Source organism: Larimichthys crocea, chromosome XXII, assembly GCF_000972845.2.
Source record: "Larimichthys crocea isolate SSNF chromosome XXII, L_crocea_2.0, whole genome shotgun sequence".
Classification (NCBI taxonomy): domain Eukaryota; kingdom Metazoa; phylum Chordata; class Actinopteri; family Sciaenidae; genus Larimichthys; species Larimichthys crocea.
In genome coordinates this window covers 11,732,048-11,757,349 of record NC_040032.1, presented here as the reverse complement: position 1 = coordinate 11,757,349, position 25,302 = coordinate 11,732,048, and the positions used below count along the sequence as shown (strand labels likewise).

The 25,302-nt window shown below is 41.5% G+C and overlaps 2 protein-coding genes across 5 annotated transcripts in view; one reads left to right on the top strand and one right to left on the bottom strand.

Annotated features, from left to right (window-relative positions):
• Positions 1-527: 527 nt before the first annotated feature.
• sptbn4a (spectrin, beta, non-erythrocytic 4a) overlaps positions 528-25,302 on the top strand; it is a 46,412-nt gene continuing 21,637 nt past the window's right edge. Inside the window, exons 1-4 of one of the 4 annotated variants that reach the window (XM_027273831.1) lie at positions 528-632; positions 2,862-3,019; positions 9,203-9,297; positions 10,031-10,248. The gene's annotated coding sequence lies outside the window, so the exon portion shown is untranslated. Of the gene's footprint in view, positions 633-2,861; positions 3,020-8,831; positions 8,906-9,138; positions 9,298-10,030; positions 10,249-24,481; positions 25,262-25,302 lie in introns of those variants that run through there. The other 3 variants (XM_027273832.1, XM_027273833.1, XM_019253578.2) reach the window with 3 other exon arrangements.
• On the bottom strand, positions 11,349-13,151 carry bhlha9 (basic helix-loop-helix family, member a9). Its single transcript, XM_010746964.3, has one exon. The coding sequence runs from the start codon at positions 12,761-12,763 to the stop codon at positions 11,891-11,893; it is 873 nt and encodes a 290-aa protein (XP_010745266.1). The 5' UTR covers positions 12,764-13,151; the 3' UTR covers positions 11,349-11,890.

Here is a 25,302-nt window from a genome sequence, read left to right as displayed (position 1 = left end):
ATCATAAACTATTTTATACTTATACCCTTGTTGCATTAAATTTAATTTAAATGATAATGAAGGGGAAATAGGTAAAAAGCAAAGAGCTAATGACTTATTCAAAATTGTTCCACATTAAATGAAAATTACATTTTCAGTCTGAAGTATTATGATTTTTGCTGATGATCATACATTTCACGAACTACAATTAAAGCCCACAGTGGGTCGTGTACATTAAAACATGGCATCTATTATTAAGCTGTTTTCTTTGTTTTCAACGCGACGTGTTATTTGATTTCACACTGTGTGTAAATTTACATTCGATTATTGAGTTGCGAGAGTACAGAGTACAGCTCTGTGCATGCGAGTCAAAGCTTGACGTTATGATGTTTGGGTTTCATTTTCCTTAACCACACAGTGAATATAAAGCCTGTTTGACTTACCTAACTGAACAAAACTAATCCATCTTTTTTTGACAGCTGGGGTTCAATTCTTTACCCTTATCATATTTTCTCCTTCAGTAATTGCCTTTTCTTTCTATTTCTCAGGCTCAGAAAAGGGAATTGATTAAATTGGGAGTCTCAGCGGCATAGAGGGAAAGAAAGAAAGAAAACCTCAGTCAAAGAAAAATACAGTAAAGCCCCAGAGGCCAAGTAAGTCTGCCGTATAATGTATCTTTATCTATGACTAATGACAGAACTTCTTTGGTATTCTCATTACAGCTGAGCCCTGTGCTATCTCTCCCAGAGGACGCTAATTTGAATGCGATTGTAAAAACGTGTATGAAAATCCATGTTGCCCTGGAAGCCAGCAGCTCGTGTCCAATATTCATTTGACCTCAGGATGTTGAAGTTCAATCACTGATATTAATTCTCTTTCTTGTGACTGTGATGAAATGGTTACAAATAAATGGTTAGAGTGAGCTTATCGAATACAAGAGGCTGTAAATTGCTCCGAGGAGCCTGGGGAGACACAAACACGAAATTCAGCTCATTTATACACATTGTCCTCAGCCTCTCCCTGCTATGGAAGCCTTAAGTGGTCGAGCATTCATACATTTTTATTTCCTCCCTTTTCCTGTGAGAGTTCATTTTATTTGTTTTCTCGAGACAACAGGATAATTTTTCTTGAGATCTCAAGATAATGAGGCTTTGTTTTCGTGGGATAATGACGTAATTAATTCGAGATCTTGAGATAATGGATCAAATGTGTTATCTTGATAAAATTATCTCGTCATCTTGGAAAAACAAAGTCTTGTCTTGAGAAGTCTCAATGATCTCATTATCTCGAAGTGTCTTGATCTTGAGATCTCAAGAAAATTCATCCCTTAATGTCTCATCATCTTGGGATCTCGATAAAATTACTCCATCTCAAGACGAGATCTTGGTATCCCAAGATCGCGGGAACATTATTCCGTTATCTCAGGAACACAAAATCTCGTCATCGAGATCTAATTAAAATGATCACGTTATCTTGAGAAAAAAAAAGTCCCGTTACCTCGAAATCTCCCCCAAAAATGATCCTGTTATCACTGGAAAACAAAGTCTTGTTGTCTTGAGATCGCAAGAAAATGTTCTTGTTATCTCGTGAAAACAAAGTCAATAAGATTATCTCATTATCTTGAGAAAATTAAGTCTCTTGATCTCGAGATCTCAAAAAAAATGAACCTCTTAATGTCGATAAAAAAGTGTCATCATCTTGAGATCTCGATAAAATTACTCCATCTCAAGACAACGAGATCTTGTTATCCCAAGATCGCGGGAACATTATTCCGTTATCTCCAGAAAACAAAATCTCGTCATTGAGATCTAATTAAAATGATCACGTTATCTTGAGAAAACAAAGTCCCGTTACCTCGAGATCTCAATAATTTATCCAGTAAAAAAAAGTCTCAATATCACAAGAAAATTATTATGTACTGTTATCTGGAGAAAAGAAAGTTAAAATTATCCCATTATCTCAGGATAATGAGGCTTTGTGGCTCAAAATGATACCAAGGAAATAAAATGTATGAATGCATGACCGCTCAGGGCTTCTGTACCCTGCACCTCTTTACTGACACTTTTTCTTCAAACTGTCGACTCGTTCTCAGCTCGCTCTCCTCTCTTCTGACACTTCTGTGCCACCCACCCCTCTCGCGGAGGTTTTATAAACCATTTTCCCTGGAAAAAATCAATCCATTAGAGGAGGAATCCAAGAGGAGGTGAAAATTAAATAATTAAGGGTGCAGCAGCTGAAATGAGCCTGTCCAATCACTTAACATGGTGTCGTTTTATATTCCTGAGAGCTGGTCCTATGTCAGGGTACAGATAACCTTTTAAAAGACCAATTTACTTTTCACAATTATTTAGACCCACTCTATTAACTAAATTACCAACTTAAAGTGATCTAGCCTCGGTGCCCTTCTTATGTCGGCATGCACGGCTACACAGCATGCCAATGAGTTTACCTTAAAGTGGACATATTGGAAAAGTGTCTTACCTTTGGCGATAAATGAGCCAAACTTTGAATTGAAGAAGTAAAAAGTAACTTTCTTGCAACAAGATTCCTCCTACAAATCCAATCCTGGGTGCAAATATAACACGGCCCGACATCTGTCACAGCAAATGATTGTGTTTTAGTTAATTGTGTAAAATCAAAGTACATCATTGAAAATGCCAGCATCTCAAAATCAGTTCAGTGTGGGCTTGTATGTATTGACCTTTAAGATAACAGGGAGTGGATTGTGGGTAAGGGACGCATAGATGTGTACAAGCAGTCGGTGGGCGAGGTCAGCGAGTGAAATGGAAGTTTGCCGCGTCATTAAGTCGAGTCTAAAACCTGCCGTGCACATTTATATATGTTAAAACAGCTCCATGTATCCACACCTCTCTTTTAAACAGATGTTAAAGGACAGATCAAATATTTCCTCGGCGGCGCCTGAAACATGAGCGAGGGAAATATCTGCGACCGTGACATTACCCATCTATCCTGCCTGCCGTCGTGACTAATGATGTTGGCGTGTACCTGCGGAAATGACATCCATCTTGACATCACTGAGGTGAGGCAGAGGAAATGCAACACAAAAGCTCTTTGTGTTTGTGTTTGTGTGTCTTGCTTTGTTTGTTCATGTATGTGTCTGGTGGGAAAGATTACCACTATTACTTTTAATAATAAGTCTGTATTATTAATTTGGATGTCGAGATGGTGGGAGCAGACAGATACCTGGGTGTTCACTTTAACAATAAACTAGACACTGGCGTCCTGTGCAAGAAGGGTCAAAGTCACCTCCACTTGCTTGAGGAGACTGACGTAGTTTGGACTGTGCAGGACTCGCGGCATCCGCCTTAGACTGTGGAGTCGTCTGCTGGGGAGGGTGAAGCACAGAGAGGGATAGAAAAAGACTCTGTAGATGTTAAACTCAAGGACCGCGGGACAGATGCAATGTCAGATTATTACATTTCAGATCACCCAAAAATGGTCAAACGAAAAGTTGACTTGGAGATCAGGGACTTTCTGAGCAGGTGGGAGGCAGAGCACCTGTTTACCGACATAGGAGGTAAACCTGTGTGCCTTGTTTGTGGAGCTTATGTGGCCGTACTTGAGGAATATAACCTAAGACGGCACTATGAGACAAAACATCAGGACAAGTACAAAAACCTGGACACAGCAGAAGCTACACAAGACAGAAGAGCTTGTTTGTTTGTTTTTTGCACAAATTTCCACCAGCCATATTTGAAATATTGTCATTTTGCTTGATGTTATTGTTTGTTTGGTTTTCTTTAAGATAAGCAGAGAGAGGGGGAGTGACACGCAGTAAATGGCCGTCCGATGCGGGATTCGAACCGGGGCCAGCTGCAGCGAGGACTATAGCCTCCACACACGGGGCGGCCGCTTAACCCACTACGCTACCGACCACCCCCTTGATGTTATTGTTGAAGAAAACTTTGAGGTAACGTTTGCAGTGTGGCTGTAAAAAGACAGAAAGACAATAAATGTCTAAAACTCCTTTAAACTCCAACAGACTGCTGCTCCCACCATGTAAGAAGGAGCCACTACCACAGGTCCTTCATTCCATTTTCACTCCCTGCAGGAAATGAGCGTCACTAGTTCTTCGTTTACAGACGGATTCTTTCCTCTCTTAATTGCGCTTCATCATCAATCCACCGTTAAACTGTTACAATAAACAAAATAAACATACCGGTACATTTATTTAATGCAGACACTTTAGAGGCTAATTATCGTGACAAAGCAAACATAATACACACCCCTCGCTGGCTGCACACACAAAAAAATAAATAATATGAAATACAAAGTCACTTTGAAACACTTAAACGGAGCATTAAACTTCCTCTGCTTGCTGTTTTTAAGGTAAATTCCTGCAATTAAATGCGTCTCCTGCACTACAGGTAACAAATATTAGTTCCCACCTAGTGCATAAAACAAATATTCATGAAATAAATCACATATATAATATGTAAACAAAACATTAAATGAATTGCAAGTTATATTTATATGTATTAATTATTTATGAGCAATGTTTTATCCACCTTGTGTGTACAAGCTGCTGGGGATCATTAAAGTCCATCTCATCTTATCTTATCTCAAAATAAAAGCAGCCCAGCATCAGTAATGATCATGTAATACTAATTCTTTATTTGAACAACACATAATTACTGTATGTCAAAACAAAAACACACCACAGGCTTTGTAGTTGAGTCAGCAGCCTCTGTGTACTAAATCTAATTGAAGCCAAGTGAACAGAGCTCAAGCCAGCTGGGATACGAACAAATCAAAGACTAATGAACAAAGCACAGGCCAGCATGGACAAACCGAGATGAAACCCACGCTGGAGCCTCACTTTGTGGACAAGTGGGATTTAACTTATCACGTGTGTTCCAGCAAAAGCTTAGCCCATATTTAACCATTCATAAACCAGCAGAACCAGTCCGGGGAAATGGGTTCACAGCTATCTATAAATAGCTGTCTATAAATATCTAGAAATTTCCTTTTAAGGTACTTGTCGACTTGTGTCAGTCTCTTAGCCTTAGTGTAAATTTACCACCTGCTTCAGGCTGCATTCAAACCAACCCAACTCTGAGAAGACCGGACCTCGGCACGTGAAATAAAAATACATTACTCCTACAAACATCAATCACTGTAACAAAAGAAAAATGAAGACATCTTCATGTTTTTTGACCAAATGCAGCATAATATATGAAAATACAGACAACACAATAAAACACACACTACAAATACTGAACATAGACTTCGTTTGGCCACTTTTCTCTGACGCTACACTCTCTATACGACTTATGTCAACTGGTTAGCGCTGTTAACTCTTCCATCATATCGTACATTCCCCATGATAACAGACAGTACACATGTTTTGTACCGTCTTTTGTGCTCCCGCCACTCAGATCCAGCTCTGCATGCCCGTCGTCTACGCCTCACTTCGGCTTGGATCTCAAAGTCTTTCCATAGAGACACCGATGTATCATGAATTAGTCCATAAAAGAGAAAAAAAATCAATAATCTTCATGATGGTGTAAAAACAAACACAGAAAAGTGCTCAGAGGTTTTGTTATTGGCTGCCACCCATGTGGCGCCACGGGAAGGATAGGATACATTAAGGTGGTTGTGGTTGGTTACAAACAGAAAGAAGTTTCCCTGGGACTAAAATTCTATTATGTTGTTTGTATTTGCAGAGCATTTCTGTATTCATGTGTATTCATGTGTTTTCATTATGCTGGTTCAGACTTGCCTGGGTATTATTTTCTCTCATTTCTGCTCGTGTGTTGTCAAATTAGTGAAGATGTTTCCTCCATTCCCGTTTTCTGAAGTTGCAGAGCGTCGAAGGTCTCACGACCGCTCAGGCGTTGTGTTGGATTACTGAATTTTCAACACTAGTTTCAAATTCAGTGTAGCAATTACTACTGACAGCTATGAATAACATTTCTTATACACTTAAAGCTTTTTTGCTGAGAGGGCTTGACACGGAGATCTGAGACGTTCCAGTCCAGCTCTGAAAGACAACCCAGATCTTTTTCAGACTTTTTCTCTCGGTGCATTTAGGATGCAGACTTAATTGGAAGAGATTCTTAGAGCTGAATTCGAAGAGGAATCAATGGGCAGGCTGAAGGCAGAAAGAAGGAAGGGAGGCAGGGTGAAAGACAATACAGAAAGTTGTTTACATACTGTATAAAAATACATAGCCAGCGCTGAATAAATAGAGCCAGAAAAGTAAATGTCATCAAATTTTCCAGCCCCTGGTTATTTCCTGCTGCACATCAACAGAAGGCTTAAAGAAGAAGCAGATAAACAACTTGTACCAGCAAATGAAGAGAGCCTCCATTTAATGAAAAAGCCAAAGAAGCAGGTCATGGGACAGAAACGAAATCAAAGCTAGAAACTGCCTTCGAAATTGGTTTCACTATTTCAGATTCATAAAACCAAGACGCCTGTTCACCTTGGCGCTGAATGCGAGCCCCTGCTATCCCACAAGCCGTAACTGCCACCATCTATTCTCAGCTTCTCCCCGTTTGTAACCTCAATGTCAGCCAAGCAAGTTATCCACAGTGGATTGGGAGATGTGTCACCTTCGCGCTCTCCCGCCACAGTCCGCTGCACAGTCGCTGCAATTGTGTCACTGTGAGGCATTACAGGTCGCGGGGGTTAGGGTTAGCTACTCCTTTACTTTACCTTTCATCTGTGATTGCTTCATTTGGCCTGCGCTACGGTGGAGCGGATCGTAAAGAGATGATTACAACGTCAAGATTTCACTTCAAGGTCTCTGTAATCAATCCATATGTTCAGACTCAAAGAGTCTAAATAAGAACCTGTTTGGTCCACGGTGGCATCACATGGGCTTAAGTTTCAGAGCTTATGGGAGTGAAGCTGTCAGTGTGCTTCTTCAGAACTGTTTGTTGGATGATCAAACAGCTCACACCTTTCTGATGTCGGATCGAGCGCGAGGCTGTGTCCGATCACTTCTGTCATTCACGCCCACTTCATGCTGTGATCGTGCAGAGGTGAGGCAAAGGAGCTTCTCTCTCTCTCTCTCTCTTTTCAACCTCGACGAGGCTATTTCTGTCACTTGTCATGTGAACAGCTGAGTGCATCAGTATGGATGCCTTCCAGCAGAGACTCACTGAGAACATGCCTTGTTATCCACATATTTAAACAATACTGGGTCACACCTTTTCACTCATTCACAACAGGTTGGACAACATGTTGTATGAACTAATTCTGCTTAAGAACAAAACAAATCGGACCTAGGAACAGATCAGCGTTCCTCCTGCCGACAGGGATGCTCCTTGGCATAATTAGACTGAATCTAAATTTCAATTTTTCAGAGAATAATGTTCCTGACAGTGACGGTGGCAGGTCAGTAATCATTCATGCAGCTCGACTGTGATATTTCGACTGTGCTACTCTCTAGATGTACTCGAAGGAGTAGCAGCAGATGCTCCTCAGAGAAATGCTGCTGCAGCCTTTCAAAGTCCAGCTCCGGTAAGAGGAGAACGCTCTGGAGGAAAACGTGTCTCTTATTCACAGGATGATATTATGTATCACCACGGGGATAACAAGGCTGCAATGTTTTTACCTGCCCAGACATGATACTATAACGTCAAATAAGCTCTTGGGAACAAGCTGTTCTGCAGGATATGTCTGTTTGCATCCTTATATAAAACTAATGCTGTGCGCATACATATATATATATATATATATATATTCCTGTATGTTATTTATAATATTTTCTTCTTGCCACCAGTTATTTGCTGAATATATGTGGAGCTGAGGCCTCTTGATTTCTTCACAGGCTCAACACATAGCAGAGCTTCATTGTCTTGCCTCCATCTAGTGTTCAGTAGTGAAAGTGCTCAGGAAGACGAGCTGCGTCTCGACTCATTTGTCAAAAGAAAAGACGAAAAGAGTTTTCTGTATTTTAACAAGGATACTGACAGATAATGAAAGTCTAGTATAAAAGAGAACAAGTATTTATTCTACAGCCTGTGACTTTTACATTCAGCCCAGAATGTAAACAAATCAGTTTTCGTTTTAATTTAACTTTCCTCCAAGAGACTCTGAAAGTCTTTCCAGAAACAAAGTGACTTTTATCAAGTATCTCTTGTCATTGATTCAACTGGTAACTGCTTATACTGGCTGATTTATATGCTCAGTTTCATTCATATAGCACCAAATCATAACAGAAGTTATCGCATGACACTCCATATTACTCTTATAAATCTTATTATTTACAGAGACCCAAAAATTCCCACCATGAGCAAACACTTGGCGACAGTCGCAGAGAAAAACTTTCTTTGTGTGATTGGTTTAATACTTAGGACTAAAAAAAATCATTATCCTCAGAGGAGTCTTTATACTATACCGGTTTTGACAGATATGTGTTACCGGTGATTATAGATGTTCCTGTTGATTAAAGAATTGATTCTGAGTGAGCTGTAATTAAAACTTAGTTAACATATTTGTGTTACACATATAAAGGCTTATGAAATGTATGACAGTGGAACACAGTTGATTGCCTTGAACGTTTCTGATGTGTGATTTAAATTGTGCACGGTGAACAAGAAGATTCCTGGTTTGAAAACTTCTCTCTGCTCTGTGTTTGCACGTTCTCCACGTGTCTGCGTATTTCTCTCCGGGTAGGTTTAAAGCTTAACTGGTGAGTCTAAATGTGTGAGCGTGAATGGTTGTTTGTCTCTGTGCATCAGCCCCGTGATGAACTGGAGGCCTGCCCGGACTGTACCCCGCCTCTTGCCCAATGTCAGCTGGGATTGGCTCCAACCCCTCACAACAAAAATGGATGGATGGACCTCAGTTCAAATTGTATTTATTTTTAAAAATATATATTCTTTTGTGTGAGCGTCGTTTTTCATAATAAACCTCGCCGGATGACGCATGTGACTTAATTTAATGTCAGCCAGTAAGTGATTATTCAGGCGTGATGTATTTGTTTGTGCGTGTCACACGAACAAACAAGTCTGTCACATCATGTCCTCTGGCACCTTCACTTCCTTCACCTTCAACTATGATGTCATAGCAGCGTGTGTTGTCGAGTGTGTGTGTGTGTGTGGGGTGAGCGAGGGGGTGGGCACAGTATGTAGTGCATCAACATGCATCTTCCCTTTCGAAGGCTGACTCATCCCCATATATCACACGAACACACCCCTAATGCCTTGGCATCATTTCTCTCATGTTTGCTTGTTTTCTTTTCCATCAGCTCGGCTGCGGAGGGTGTCAAGGAGGCGGAACAGTCTGAAAGAAAGATGCATCACTGACAGGCGCACATGTCAGAGAAGTGAGGTAAAACCTCAGGTGAGTCACAATCCGGCATGAAATCTGACCCGGTAAAGCACTTTTCCCGCACAGAGACGAAGAAAGTTGAATCACTCACGAGAAAATACTTTCTCACAGACTGATTTTTTTGAGTAAACAGCTTACATATGTACTGTTCAATACACTCACAGCAGGGCTGTAACTAATGATTACTGTCATTCACAATTAATCTGCCAGTTATTATCTTGATTAATTGATTCGTGTTTTTGTCTGAAAAATGTCAAAACATTGTGAAAAATGTCCAGAGCCTGAGTTACTTAATTTATAGATGTCTGAACACAGACGTGCAGATTTATTTTCTGTATTCAGTGAGCGAGTTTTTGTAGATTTTCCATGTGTTTTACTATTTTCTTAACAAATCCCTGAGCTAATAGTGAAAATATGACAAAATCTCTCTTGCACCGACCACTGGACACTCTGTTGTTGTCACTTTGGACTCAGTTTGCACGGTTAATTTCCTCTTTGCACATGTCAAATAACTATACACATATTTAACATCTTTGCACAGGTTTAAACGCATGTTTACTGTAGTATAGGTTAGTTTTAGCCTATGTTTATTGTAGTATATGTAGTTAATCTTAATGCATGCCTACTATCTGTTTACTGTGTCTGATTCTGCTACTGGATGCTTGAATTTCCCTCGGGATCAATAAAGTATCTATCGATCTATCGAATCCATTTTAAAGATGATTTTTTTGCCTTTATTTGACAGCGACAGATAAAGAGGCGGACAGCAAAGAGGGCATGACATAACAAAGATTCGAGGGACAGTTGCCACCGAGCTGCAACCGTTTGCCATGCCAGGGCACTCCTGCCTGTGGAGTATGTAAACTGGCACTATAGTGAGCTGGGATCTGTTTTTGTGCCAGAAAGGGAGGAGGGAGAGACATGCTGTCATTGAGTGCTGTCAGCCACATTCGTCTCTCACTGGTGAGTCAAGATTTTGTAGTGATTCACGTCTGTAAAGAAGCTAAACTACGGGGCTCAAAGTGTAGTCACTCTCCTCCTTGTTCTCACCACTTATATCCTCCTCTTCCTATTATTTCACTCCTCCTCTCCATTCATCTCTTTGTCCGTATTCCCTTTCCTTCCTGCCTACTAATTGTTGTTGTACCACATCATTTATTTCCCCGCCGAGCCTGCAGTAGTTCTCCCCGGGCCGACTCTTTTCAGCAGCGTCTCGAGGCTCTTGTTGGGAGACCTCCAGGATGTTCAAAAAACTCTCACACACCCAATTCCACCTGCGGGCCAGTGCAGCCCTGACAGGGGATTTCACCATGTTGATGACGGGGCACAGTCTTCCTTCCTGAGCCCACATAAATCTGTCGGTGGGCTCGTCCTATAGTCTAATATTAAAGCTGTTTTCCATGACATGCTGCTCAGCAGGGGAGGGAAAGCTGTTGTTGACTTACATGAGCTGTTCGGGCCAAAATTGTGGTTAGAATTTACTCCTCTTGATCTGTGCAAAAACAACTGACCTGTTACTAGTTACTAGTAATTATCTCACTCACTGTTGTTGCAGAGTTTAACTGAACTGTACTGTACTTCTATGCAGAAAGCGAGAACGTATTGTATGAGGCATAATACATGCACTTTTTATCGCTTATTTTAGTCTCGTGTTGCAGAAACACTGTCAGCGGTGCCCTTCTCCCTGTCAGCCCCGTGCTTTTATTTTGCAGCGTGCAAAAAGCACCTTGACTTTTCTTCTCCCCCAGAAAAATGACAAGAATGGACTTGTAAGGACATTTTTCAACTGAGTCAAGGACCTCTGTCATCTCAGACTCAGAGTGGTAGAGGCTACCGACCTTAGGCTATAATCAAACACACACACCCTAAAGACATTCACACATGCACACACTCAGACCTACACCACTTGTAAATAAAGTGTTGTGATAGTGCTGAATGAAAGTCCAAAGCTAGGAAAGGAAGCATATGCAGGAACCGTATCATTTTAACATTTAATTTTGAAAAAAAATTGATGTACAAATTCTTTACAACTTTACAAACAGCAATGTTTTTTTTTAATGCAGTACAGAAAATAAATACATGAACAAATGTTCATGGGTCAAATTTTAGTCACATTTCCTTTAGATGGAAAAAGCCCACTGCTTGAAAAAGAACATAGAGTAAGTTACATAACAGTATAGCACACGTGTAAGCTGTCCCATCTTTCTCGGTTAGTTTACTAAATGCTTCTTCGCCTCACTCGGCTGTAAGTGTTTGTGTTTCCTTTTAATATCACACATTTAATAACGCAACATCATCTCCAACAATTCAGCTTTTGCAGAAGACCAAAAGATGACGACACAGTTCTGTGGGCGAGTTATCTACAGCAGGCAGTGAAACATTCTTTTGAAATGTGAGATCAAAATGCATATTTCAGTATATACAACATTCTGTTGTCTCATTTGCCATTGCACGTTTTCATAGATTACTATAAAGTAAGTCTGACTGTAATACTGAGTTGATTGCAGCGACAGAAACACAAAAACGGTTTTCTCCCTGAGGTCATTCAGCGGTCCACTGGTGTTATCAGCAGTCTTCAGGGCTCACAGTGGTGGATGCACCCTGTTTACAGTACGTCAGAGCATAGAGGGAGGTTGTGCTCCGGCTCCTGCAGGTAGCTCACCTGCCACGGGAGCCCCAGAGCTGGAGAAGGCTCCACAAAAGTGTCCACGTATCTCTGAGTGCAGGAGGCCCACACTCCCGGTTGGCACCCCAACCCCTCACCCACCTGAGGGTACCGTAGAGGACTGGGTGAATGCTCGTGAGGGCTGCTGCAGTGTCCATGCGAGGCGTAAAGCTGTCCCTCAGTGGGATAACACGGGTAGTGAGGTGATGGAGGACAAGATGTCACAGTGTTATCCATGTAGACGTGTGGCTCCGTGGGCAGCCTGTGCACATGAGGCCCTTGCTGTGGCTGCATCTGGTGAGAGATGGACGCATGCCAGGGGATGTAACTCTGGTGCTCCAGACGAGGAACCGTTACCCTGGTCTGCTCGAGTCGAGACGTTGCCATCGCGACTGACCCCATAGACGACCTGTTGCACTCCCGGTGGGCGCAGGGCTTGCTGGGCGGGTTGGAGTTCAGGAATACTGAGAGAGCAGAGATGCGGTTGATGGCTCTCTGCAGCGTGGCTATCTTGGAGAGTCGTTTGCCACTTAGGTCGTGGTTCAGAGCAACACGCAGGGCGTTGAACGCCTGGTTGTAGTCCATGATGCGCTTCCGCTCGCGGACGTTGGCGGCCATTCTTCGAGCTTTTGAGCGGACGGGTCGATTGCGCTTCTTGGTCTGGCCTTCCTCCGGGTCACTCGGGCTGCTGGTTGAGCTCTCGCTGTCTTGGAAAGATGCCTTGGGACTTCCCTCGTCCTCCCCGTGATCCAGCACACCGAGCTCCAGCTCTTCCTCAGAGAACTCTGATCCCGTGACACTGCTGCAGCTCATTGTGTCAAGAGCCAAGACAACTCTGAGTAAAATGTACGTACTTGTTTTGTAGTTGTGCCGAAGAGTCTTTCAAATTTTGTCTGAGCCGATCGCTGTGTTTGCAGGCTGCTGCCGCTACTGAACACGCTCCCTGAGTGCTCCTCGGCTTGTTTTGTGGGGCTGTCGGTATTTACTGCTGTGCCGACAGCCCAGGTATTCTCCTCCTCTTACTCCTCTGGTGCCTTGTGATTACTTGTACCTGAACAAGACAGGTTGGCCTGCTTTTTAAAGCTGTTGAAGTCACATGGTACAGTCACCTGTGAGGAATGGTGCACTCTCTCTCCCTCTCTGGGTTTATGGGCACCCTCCAGGCAAATGGCACTGTCACCTCCTCCTCCTCCTACTCTGACTCTCCCTCACATCCCTTACAGGATCTTCCAGAAATGTTTCAACACATCAGTCACGTCAGTGTAAAATGTACGCAAAACATACTAATTATTTGGAGATAGCAATTAACCCTACACTTCCTTTAACACCTTTATAGGGGATTTGATTTGGTTGTTGCTCCGTAATGTGTTTAGACTTTCCATGAGTTTACTAGTCACTCTTTCCTGTCATTACAAGTCTGATTCACGAGTCACGATGATGTCTTTCAGTGCACAGGACCATGTGTGCCTCTTTACTTTTCTACCATCCACACAATGAAGTGTTCATTTAAATAGGTGTTCTGCGAGTCTCGGCGACATTTGTGACAAATTGCACATTTATCCAAGTGGCCTAATCTGTTAGGCACATTTTCGCCTTTTCTCAGGTCTGGGAAGAGAGGAACCTTCTTATCTACCGTAGGCTAGATATGTCCTTGCAATTAGCTGTCTCTAGAGTGGCGATTCTCCCTCTCTCTCTCTGTCTCTCTCTGTCTCTCTCTGCTAAGGTTTAAGGGCCATGTAATTTAGAGTAGCTTCCCTATCCCCATAAATCAGGCCTGGGCAGCACCTGAGGACAAGAGCAGAGCAAGCCCTAGACTTCAAAGAGAGGGAAAAAACAAGGGCAAATATTTTACAATTAGAACCTACAATTGCTGCTGGTAAAGCTATCGATCTTTCTGGATCTTAGTGAAGATGTGGCTACATTTTGATAGAATTAAGACTAAGATAAAATAGTTTTTATTCGATACCTTGTAAGGTGATGGGTTGTGGCATTTTCTAAACAAAGAACTACTGGATACAGACTCCTTTATGTTTTATTTACACCTCATGACACAAAACTGCAGAGTGGAAAAAGGTGAATCCGCGTGAAAGATCTCAGATGTCAGATATCGCGGTGGACAGTGAAAGGTGATTGCACTGACCTTTTAGCTAGGCTTCTGGCCAAGTGCAACGGGTCAGGTAACTAAAGGGTAGGCCCGCAGACGCTGAACTGGGGGTCGTTGAGAAGCATTGCTTCCTTCCTGCCCCTCTCCGTTTTTATTGTACGTGTTGCGGCTCTGAGACGCCAACCTTTTAAAACAATTACAGCCCAGAGTTTGAGCTTTAAAAGCACAACTATTGATCTGAGGTGGGAACGTTTTTTTACTGTTGTGTCCGGGAGATCATCACGGACTGGACTGAGAGTTTTTTTTTTTGTTACATAGCAGTCCCAGTGTTCGCTTTGCTTCAGAAATCTGCAGAGTTTTTCTATTGCACTTACAATAAACCCTGTGCATTTGTAAATTAAGTAAGGAGAGAATGCTAATTTATTTTTCTTTGAAACTTGAAGAGCTGGACCCTAAAGCCATCCATAAGTCAACCTTAGCATTCCATACAAGTTTTCTCAGTTCACTTCTACAAACAACAAATATCTGTTTTCATTAGTTAAAAAAGCAGAATCGCAAGTATTAAACCTGAATATGACATTTAAACACTCCAGTGTTGCATATCGAATATTTATCCCTGATACAACAAACCTCTGATGACACAAGTAGTCTTACTAGTTTCATATGAAAAAAACGTTTTTTTCCAGCTTAAAAAAATAAAAAAACATTGTGCAAATTGCAAACTAAACACTGCATTGTCTTCTGCTGGTTAATAGATAGTGGACAAACAGTTCGACTACAACAATGATGTTCAAGCATTTCACTCATATTTGTCTTTCTTTTCATACTTCTTCCTCTGTGAAGTTGTAAAGTAGACACTTGACCGACCGCATTTACCACACCTTTTGAATAACCCCGCTGATCTACAGCATACCTCCTCAAACCAAAAAAAGCTAAAAACTGTTTGAAATGTTCAGGCCAATGCCGCTCAGCTCCAAACCGTGTATGCTTTATCACGAGCTGCGATTTATGGCTTCACAAACATGTCAGATTTACTGCCGCGGCGTAAAGAGCATGAAGACTACAGCCTCAGACTCTCCCCGTCCATTCATTTTTTGACAGGTGACAAGACACCAGTAATTATCAGCCGCCGGGAATAAATCACAAGATTTTATCACGCAGCTCGCCATGCCCTTGATGGAATAACCATTTTCAAGCAAAGGGAACCTGTCCAACACCGCTGAACCTAAGATTTGTAAATCTCCTGCTCAAGCCCCCATAATGACCGGTTGTTAGCCGTTTGTTATTAGAGGTCTGTGTGCCAAACGTTATAGATGTATATTTCCAAAGGGGTAGTTAGGGGTAATAAGTGAGTAAGGCCTGGGTTCGCTAACCTTGGCTTTGCAGTGGTATGTTAATGCATGTTTTTGGTGCCTGCCATGGAATTTTCTCACCTCAATAAAAAGCTTCTAGTCCAAAAAAAAAAAAAAAAGTTATCCCTATTTGTCACACCACAATCCCTTAGGATAGTTAATGTGTGTAAAAATCAATGTTATCAACTGCATACTACCAATCTGTGGTCATTTCATGGCATGTTATTTTATTTCCCAAACTCTAATCTCTTTTATTGCAAAAATACTGTGTTGCTTCCACGGTTTAAGAAGTATTTCAAAACCATACTTATCAAATGGCAAAATCAGCATAACCTCTGTACAGATCTGCTTACTGAGGACTGTAGAAATCCAGGATTTCTCTGGTGCACTCTTGGCTTGTACCTTGGCTTTGTCCATCTATCATTTACGCTCTTTGCTGTCTGCGTCGAACGCTGCTTGTCACGGCTGGTCGTATCAGAAACCCACCAGCAGCGAAGGAGATGATGCAGCCTCTCTGAGTCACACTTTCCTCTACAGAGTGAGACGTGAAGTCTTTAAGAATCATTTTAACGTTTGCAAAAAAAAACAAAAAAACAAGAAAACCCGAGGCGCAGTCGGGTTTTTAGTATGAGCTGTTGTTATCATCTGTCAACATGTACCGCAGAGACATACTTGAGTGAAACACCCCCTTTTAAGTTTTGGTGGCACGGTGAGAGAGTGTCTGCATCAGAGATCTTGTCCAACATGTTAAAAAACAAAACAAGCAAGCGCAGTGACACAGCCAATGTGAATCATTCCGTCTGAAATTACTGGCAATTACGTGTAGTTGGCTGCCGTTCTCCTTTTTCACTGTGCACGCCAGCTATAAAATCTCAGTTGTCGAGTTGTAACAATGCCCCGGGTAATTCAGCATGCGCAGCTCGCCGTTGAAAGTGTTATTCACAGAATATCTGTCACTGTGTTGGCTATTAATCATAGAGGTGTGTTGGAGTTTATTTTCAAACATTAAGAGATGTTTCCAGTGGTTTACCACTCCGAGAACTTGAAAGTGTGATTTATGGGGAAGAACTAGTAAAATAGGTGGGTGCTAATAAAGAAAAGGATACTGCGATCAAGGCCAATAGATGTTGTCATCCTTTTTTCACTAAGCAGTTAATCATAACTGGATATATTTGGCTGAAAAACAGTTGACAGGCAAACGCAGTTGAACATTTTACCGATTAAGTCATTGACCTCTTCGCTATTTATTAATCGAGCTGGTTTTTATTGTCACGTACATATTTGATTTAGCCTTAAGTCAACATGTTTGCTGAACGTTAACCCCGTCTTTACGGGTGATGGATGTGACTTTCTGGTTCCAGTCGGTTAATAAAGATACGCCGGGTAAATAGCACGCTTCATGTTTGGGTCACGAAAAAAATAAAATCTGCACTCTCTAATTTAGCCATAAACAGAACATTACTATAACCTCCCTTCTTGGTGATTTATGCCTCGTAACAAAACCATGCAAATCTGTCAGTACTGATGTCACGACATGTCTAACAGTTTCCTCGCATTGGAATGTCAACATGCTTCCTCCTCTGCCCTAAATACCTGGGTCATAATTTGAATCATGTTTTTATAGGATGCAGTAGTGGGATCATATGAGCTGGAAACGGAAGGCGCTGTTAAAAAAGAGCTGTATTTATCACGACGGGCAGCGGACGGACGTTAAACTGTACGCCATATTTCATTCTGTGGCGTGCTCACGCTGAGATAAATGTATTTTCTGCACGTGACTAAAAAACAAAAAATGCATATAGAAACAAACAGCAGCGGTGTATGTTCATCGTGCATTCCTTCCAAAGAGCCAGTCAGTCATTACACTAGGTTATCATTACAGGGTCCATTTGGAGTGTTGGAACATGTGGTCAAGGTTAACTGTCTGTAGGCTAGTTCCCACACAACCCACAGCAGTTAAAGTGGTACCCTCTGACCGCAGGAGCGGTATCAAAGCATCGCGGCAATACTACGGTTAAATGAGTCTAATAAGTTTACAACGCTCTGTTTTAAATGGATGTGTGTGCGAAACGTCTGCTCCCGGCTGTACTGTTTAAATTAGCCGTTGTTAGACGTTAACTTGACAGAATCAAGAAGTCGCTGGCGTCAAAAATCCGAACGAAAACGAGCGTATTTGTTTAAGAACAAAGGAAAGTTCCCATCAAACATAGCAGTTTGGTCATTACGTGGTCATTGATAATTGCAGCTTTGCTCTTCGGGGTCAGTCCTTTGGAGGTCATAACCTTGTCTTGCCTCTGGCCATTAACCTCTCTCTCTCCTTAGAAAGAGATTGCCCTATGCACCACAAGTCTGAAGATGTAATTAGAATAGATACGCTCTGTCAAATTTGACTTTGACCTCATTCCATCAAATGAAGCCCATGGGGATATTTTAAATATTCTTTTTTAATCCTAAGTTATTTAGAACAATTGTAATCATTCCTCCTCTTCATCCTGGCCATTAAACGATCCCTTCCTAATGCGGCTTCAGTGTTTCATCCGTCTCTTTTTGTACAGCAATGGTGCTCAGAACCAAAAAAAAAGGACATTGTATTTTTTTGGGTTCTTGATATAAACCTGTAAATGTCACCTGTAAGTGTCCAACAGCACCAACAACAAGCTGTATGATCATGACACAGGCACCCGGCACTCTGGCAACCTGCAAGCGGCAATCAATCAAACACAGGCACGCCCCCTCCAGCTGACTAAGATGACTGATATCTTTCCACCAAGACCTTTTTCCTTCTGTTCAGTAATAAAAAAAAATCTTAAGAATACATTAAAAACACATTGACGTTATTTTTTTTACTTCCAAAAAGAATCACTGGAGGAATGATTACAGCAAGAAAAATCTATTTCAGTACACATATGGTAATTGTATTTTAAAAAATGCGACCCTCTGCTTTAAATTAATCTACGGCACATTCGTTAAAACATACTGGATCTATCCATGTTGGCAGCGGTGCATTAAAATTGTCACACGTTGCAGGTATTCCTTAAATAAATTACTTAAATTCCTTTCAATTGTTTTCTGATTGGACCAACATCTGAGTAAGCTTTCAAGTATTATTGCATAAATGACTATAAGAGGTGTTAATCAAAGAAATGAAGCTTATTTCTGCTGTACACATCCATGCTCGATGAAGAGAGATTACAACATGGTGCTACATTTTACAGAGCCCCTCAGGGGACATGGACAAAATTAAGAATCTGGTACGAACCAGAAACTTTCCCGTGGGCATGAGACAGTATGTAGCTGTCATGGTTTTTTTTGTTTTGTTCTGTAAATCTCCTCATGTCTGTAACTTCAGTATTGATTGTCTGGTTGCTAAGGGATCATTTATGAGGACACTAAAATCACCAGTTGTCTTTTTTTTTATATGAACAGCCGATGAGCTGTGATCTCGGTACAATGAAACAAAGTGACAACTCTAGTGTTGTGTGTATTTTATGTTTTGTTGACGTGTACCGTAGTTTTCAATTTACCAGCCATAATAGATGTTTGACAAGACTAACGAGGCATTTAAAGTCTTTTTATTCACTTTTGTTCCACAGAAAGTTTGTTGAAAGTTGTTTATGACACATCGCAGATTAGTCAAGATGTTTACCAAGACACTTTTATGAAGCCGTAATGCTTTTATTCATCACACATCACTTTGGCGTTGTTGTGTTTCGAGCCAGTTTTGATTGTCTGTTCCAGCCTGATTTAGTTTTCAACCATTTCTAGTCCCAGTTCGTCTTCGTCCCATGTACAAGCGAATCATAGTTGTTTTCCAGTGTTGTTTGGACTACTGCTTTTGTTTTCTTGAACCTTGCCTGTTTCAGCTTGCTCCTTTCCAGATTTGTCGGCTTGTTTGGACAGCCTGTTTTTGAATCGTGCCTTCAGCACAATCCGTGAGATGTTGTACATTAACTTTTTTTTCTATATTAAACCATTGTTTTGTCTACATTTAGGTTCTATTCCTCGTCTTTCTAGTCGCCCGGTGTGAACCGTGACAGTAGTGTCTGCTGTTAGAGCTGGCAAAAGACCATTAAGCTCGTCTTACTTGAAAGAATGGCAGCAGAGGCAGATATTTTCACTTTCCTGAAAAAGTGAAATATATCTGATAGTATCAAATGAATCATCCCGACATAAACCATCTTCTTGATTCAGTTCATAAACAATAATCTACATTTCATATTTATCTTTTATCTATCATGCTTTAGAAAGATTCAAAAAATCCAGATGTATTCAGTCAAAGCTCCATTCCCCACACTTCGAATGACACATAAACTTTTTAAAGACGTCATAAGTCATGATATAAAAGACATTATCACATAATATAGCTCAACAAACTCCTGTACAGTACTTTCCACTAAGTAAACTCCACTGCATGTACTCAGTACTTTCTCATTGTCATGGTAAACTTTCAGGTGGACACAGAAAACGTTCCCTCAGGGGCTCCATCTCATTTCCCATCTTCACATTACAGAAAACTCAGAATCTCAGTTATTGTGCCAGTTAGGAAGACAACACTTGTTCTTTTATAGTTTTATATATCATTGTTTGAAGAGCCTGCTGAAAATCTCTCCATTGATACATGATCCTGATTAGAAACATTGTTATAAGTGATCTAAAGTTAATATCCCAACACACAGGAGAGACCACCACATCTCCAAAAGATGTAGAGGACTCACTTAGAAATAAAAGCAACAGAACTCTACATGATTGTTGACTCTCTATCTGGCCCCGGCTGAAGTCTTTAATTTATATTTGTCATGTAGCAAGGAGAGGAAACATTTGTAGAAAGGTTGCCCTCTAGTGGCAAAAAGATCTCTCACTGACACATTTGGACAGTTATATAAATGCAGCTGATTTAAGAAGAAGATCCACAAAATGTGAAGTAATTTCTCTAAAACAGATTACCATTGTTTGATGCTGAACTGTAGTTTATTGTGTCGCTTTTTGCTCCTCGTGTCTCTAGAGTTGAGCATATTTCGACAGTCATCACTGACGGACATAATGAAATAAAAGGATCGAGCAGCATACAAATATTCTGTCCGGTCGGTTCTGCACAGACCGCCACAAAACCCTGAGATCGCCCCAGTTAAGCAACACATTGACTGTATGTTGTAAATGACAGAAGAGAGGCCAAAGAAACGTTTTCATGACATCCCGGATGTTGTGCAGAAGACGCTTATCCGTTAATAACGGTTATCATCACACATCGCTCTTTTACACAGTGCCAGTAGGGGCTAACTGAACATATTAGTGGGTCCAGCCATGTTAGATCAATAATATCAATCATTGATCTTAATGTGGGTGGGGCCCAGAAGACCAACCACCATGTATTCAACCAACAAAATGATTTTGGAAGAAAAGGTGTTCAGGATCAATTGTGGGGGTTTTACTTATACTTATATATATATAAACTATATATTATATTACTTTGATATATTTTCAATAGAAATTAAAGATAGGTTGAAAAATCCTGTCCCGGTGTGGTGGCTCACTCTCACCTGTAGGTGGTGGAAGTAAGCTGTGTTTGGTTTCTGTTGAAGAAGAGCTGAAGACAGATTATTATTATTATTAAAGGAGTCTTTACCTGCACAAAGCTGGAACCATGTTTATGTTCATGTCTAATTTCATTTGAAGCACTCACTGCATGTCATTTCTTAGCTGCGTTTCTTATCTATGAAAGGTGCCAGACTTATATATATATACACACATCCATATAACCTTATGGATATTCCGGAAATGCGTATATCTGCATCATCAAACGTAATAAAACGTCATTTTAATTACCTTTAAGGTCAGGCATGGACCGGCCCAGCCTTACACTTCTGACCTTTTACCCCGCTCCATGATCCATGACGCAGACTGTCATCCTTTGTGTCAGGGCACCTCCACTTTGGAACAAACTGTCAAAGGTGATCAGGCTTGCAGAGTCATTTCCCTGCTTTTTTTTGTGTGTGTGTGTGATATCTCTGTTTTTTTGTTTTTATATTGAAAAATGCTGATCATCAATATGCACTGTCGAGCATTGGGTTGAGGACTGTAGTGCATGTCTTTTGTCTGGCGCTAGTGTCGAGTCAAACCAACGCTTGACTTTGACAAGTTGTCTCCAAAACAAATGAAACTATAAGTTATCAGGGCAAACATGCATCAGTATGTTTGTTGTGTCTGACACTTCCTGTTGTAAGGCGTAATGGAAATTGCGACCTCTACTGGCTGCTGCTGGGACTTACACTTGTAGGATTGGAAGGAAGTTTGGAGGTCCATGCTTTCAGGACATTGCACAGAGGAAAGGAGACGTCCAAACACTGAGCAACACAGACACAGTTCCCAAGGTCCAGCCAACTAGTGGTGAGGCTGCTATACTTTGTATTTCTAAGCCCATTTGTACAGTACCCCTCGTACAGACATCCTGTACAAGAAGGGTCAAAGTCGTCTCCACTTACTGAGGAGACAGAGTGTACGGGACTCCCTCTATGACACTGAGGTGGTAGCTGCATTATTCTGTGCAGCCCTCTGCTTTGAAGCACTGAGAGAGACAGAAAAAGACTCAAACTGGTCAAGAGGTCCAACTCTGTCCTGGACCGCCCCCCATAGACATGGGGGAGAGGAGGGTGAAAACAAAGCTGACATCCATCATGAACAACTCCTCTCACCTCCTGTATGAGACTGTGGAGGCTGTGACAAGTGAATTTCCACAGTGTTCGATCGTCAACATTACAATTTATGATCTGCATGATTGAAGACTTATTTCAGCATGATACAGCGTCATCATTTACCCACGAGATGTTTTTGATTTATTGATTTAGCGTTAGGTAATTTGAGTTGATGACACACCAGAAAACATGGCAGAGAATGATCCGAGACATAAAGGTGTTCACAGGCCACAGGTTTGAGTACTCCAGTTTTCAAATCCCAGGATACTGAACAAGAAATTTTCTAACCTCAGATTTTAAAAAGTTAAACCTAAAAACGTTCTTAACAAACAAATTTAAATGAATTAAACACAGGTGCACAGAATATTAGAGCTATGCCAAATGTAATATTTTTATTTATATTTAAATCTTCTCTTCTTTGAGTTTTATTGTATTGATTTCAATTTTAACAAATGATTCATGTGATTGAGTCTTCTTTTGTTAAAGATCCAGTATGTAAGATCTAAGGGGAGAAATGGATCACACGTATAGTTTTATTATATCTTACCACAGCACATTTTGCATCCGGCGTAGTTTCTTCTTCACGCTGGGATCGAGAGGGTGAGGGAAAGGGGTTGCAATCGGCAACTTACACCACTAGATGTCACTGAATTCTACACACTGGTCCTGTAATTTGTTGTTTGCAAACTAAAGCACAAATCAAACACAAACACACCAAATCCTGCAAGACGGAGCCACATTGCCGTTGTTCTGGCGATATTTGGTACCTAGTAAAATCTGTGCATGCACATTGGTTACATGTAGGGGCTCTGCTATCAGTTCGCTCTATGATAGCATGTTTGACAAAGCAGCATTCATTGATAGAACACAGGATTGTGTGTGAGTGAATGCAGCCACGCTTCATCCCGTCCACTGCATGTGCTGCTAAATATGTGTGTGTATAGAGCTGCAGCCTCGGTCCTTGGGTTAGGGCTCAGATCCCGACTTCACACCCTGCACGCTGCAGAATGAAAACACATGCAAAAAGAGGAAAAAAACAAGCTGCACAGCACTATTCGGTGTAGCCTTACACCGTGGAGAGAGGCCACGCAGCTGTCATTTCATCAGACCTTTTAAATTTCAGGTGCACCCAGTGAAAATGTTTAGTCGCATCTGGATTCCTGATCTTGGCATTTAGAGATTATTTTGAAATGTGACCCTGAACATTTATTTATTTATTTTTTTGGATCAGGGTGCATTCACACCTCATTTGAAATCCTTCTATGGCTGCAGACTGTCACCTTTTCTCACTATCTTACTCACGTGTGTGTCGTCTCTTGATTACACCCAGATCATGTACGTTTATATGAGCCTGAGCACTGTAGTATCTGATTTCAGAGACTCTGATCTTTTGAGTGTTTGAATTTTTAAAACAGACAAACAAAATCTGCAGTCACTCTTTGATTAATTGGCAGCACTTAAACACATAAAATCAACTAAATTATTAATATTTTATGATGATATTTGTTTTTCAGTTATGGTTATTAGATCATGTGAAAATGACATCCTGCTGTGACTGTATGATCAAATTCACATAAAATAATGAATTGGCTTTCGGTTTAACGCTGTGCTGACTGTGTATTCTAATATATTTTAATTACAAACCAAACAGGTTGGATTTGTTGATTCTAAAGTGCAGACAGTCTAAAAAATAAAAAAATACAGCTTGAACAACAAAACTTGGTGGTTCAGGTTAGTGCTCGACTTCAGCCTCTGCTCATGAAACTTTAATCACCTCTGGATGCTGTGATAATTAAATTTGATAAAGAAATGTTTTTTTTTTTTTAAAGATCAGTATATAAATAAAAAATGTTTTCGATGCAGCAGCACAAACACAGACTGAAAATCACAACCAGAGCTAATTTTTTTGATAAACGTTAAACGTTATCTATAATAAAAATAAATAAATAAACGCGTGCACCCAAATCTGACACATTTGCAGCAGGAGAATCACATGCAGGTCTCCTTAAAGAGGGAGAGAGAGCGAGCGAGCGAACAGTGATCCGAATCAGTCAGCTGCACTGAGGACCATGTGTGCATGCGTCCTCCTTCCCTCTCATTCAGCTGTTTTAAAACGACACCTCCTCCCCCCCTCTCCTCCTCCTCCTCCTCCTTCTTTCCCAAATCCTGCTCCTGCTCCGAGTGCAGTCATTTCTAGTGCAGAGAAATGTCCCTGGTGACACTGAGGGATGACGCAGGCTCTCCTCTTCCTTTCTCTGTTTCACTAGCCCCCCACTAACACCATCTTTCCCCTCTTTTGACTTGCTCTCTCCCTTTTTTTTTTTTTTTTTTTAGCTCTGGCGCTACCCCTTTCTCCATTTCCTCTTTCTGTCTCCCTCTCCTCTCGCTGCCTCCCCCCTCTCTCCCTCTCTCTCTCTCTCTCTCTCCCTCTCTGCTCCGGCACTGCAGTGCTGATTGTGATTGCACACACACTCACACACACTCACGCCAGCACACACACACGCACACACACACACACACACACACACACAGAGGAGCGTAGCTGAGAGGCAAGGACTGCAGCAGCAGCAGCATGCACCAACCGCGGCTGAGCTGTTCGGGGACACGAGGAAGGGGAAGTGAGGAGAGAAAATAGTGTAGCTGTCTCACAGCAGCCTGTGTGTGCATCTTTGCAGCGGTGGGTACGATGCATTTCAAGAGCGGATAGCTTATGTTATCCGGCCTCCTCTGCACTGCCTCTGCATCCCATTCACCCTGCTCCTCCCACTCCAACTCTTCCTCCTCCTCCTGTCTACAGCATCATTAGACAGGACTACAGATTGACCGGGACTGGCGAGTGGTGGATGGTCAGGTTTGCCCCGGCTGAAAGATTCTTCTGTGGCTATGCTACATCTACACCTTCACTGAGGGCTGGATTGTAATCGACACTTGGAGGCTGAAGATAACCAACAACCTGCGAGGAATCTTGGATGTGTGTGTCATTCTTTACCAGTGTTGTCATTGGCGCATTTCCTCTATTTCGCTGGTTGTTTTTGCCTTCTCTGAGACTGGCTAGCAGGCACTGCAGCATCAGGACCGCAAGACCCATGAAGCGGTAGGGCATGAGGACCCAGGGGCGACCCAAAGGAAGGGCTTGAGTGCTTCCATTGCTACCACTGCTGCTGAGGTGCTTATCTTGATTTTTTTATTTTTTTTTCTCCAGAAAAG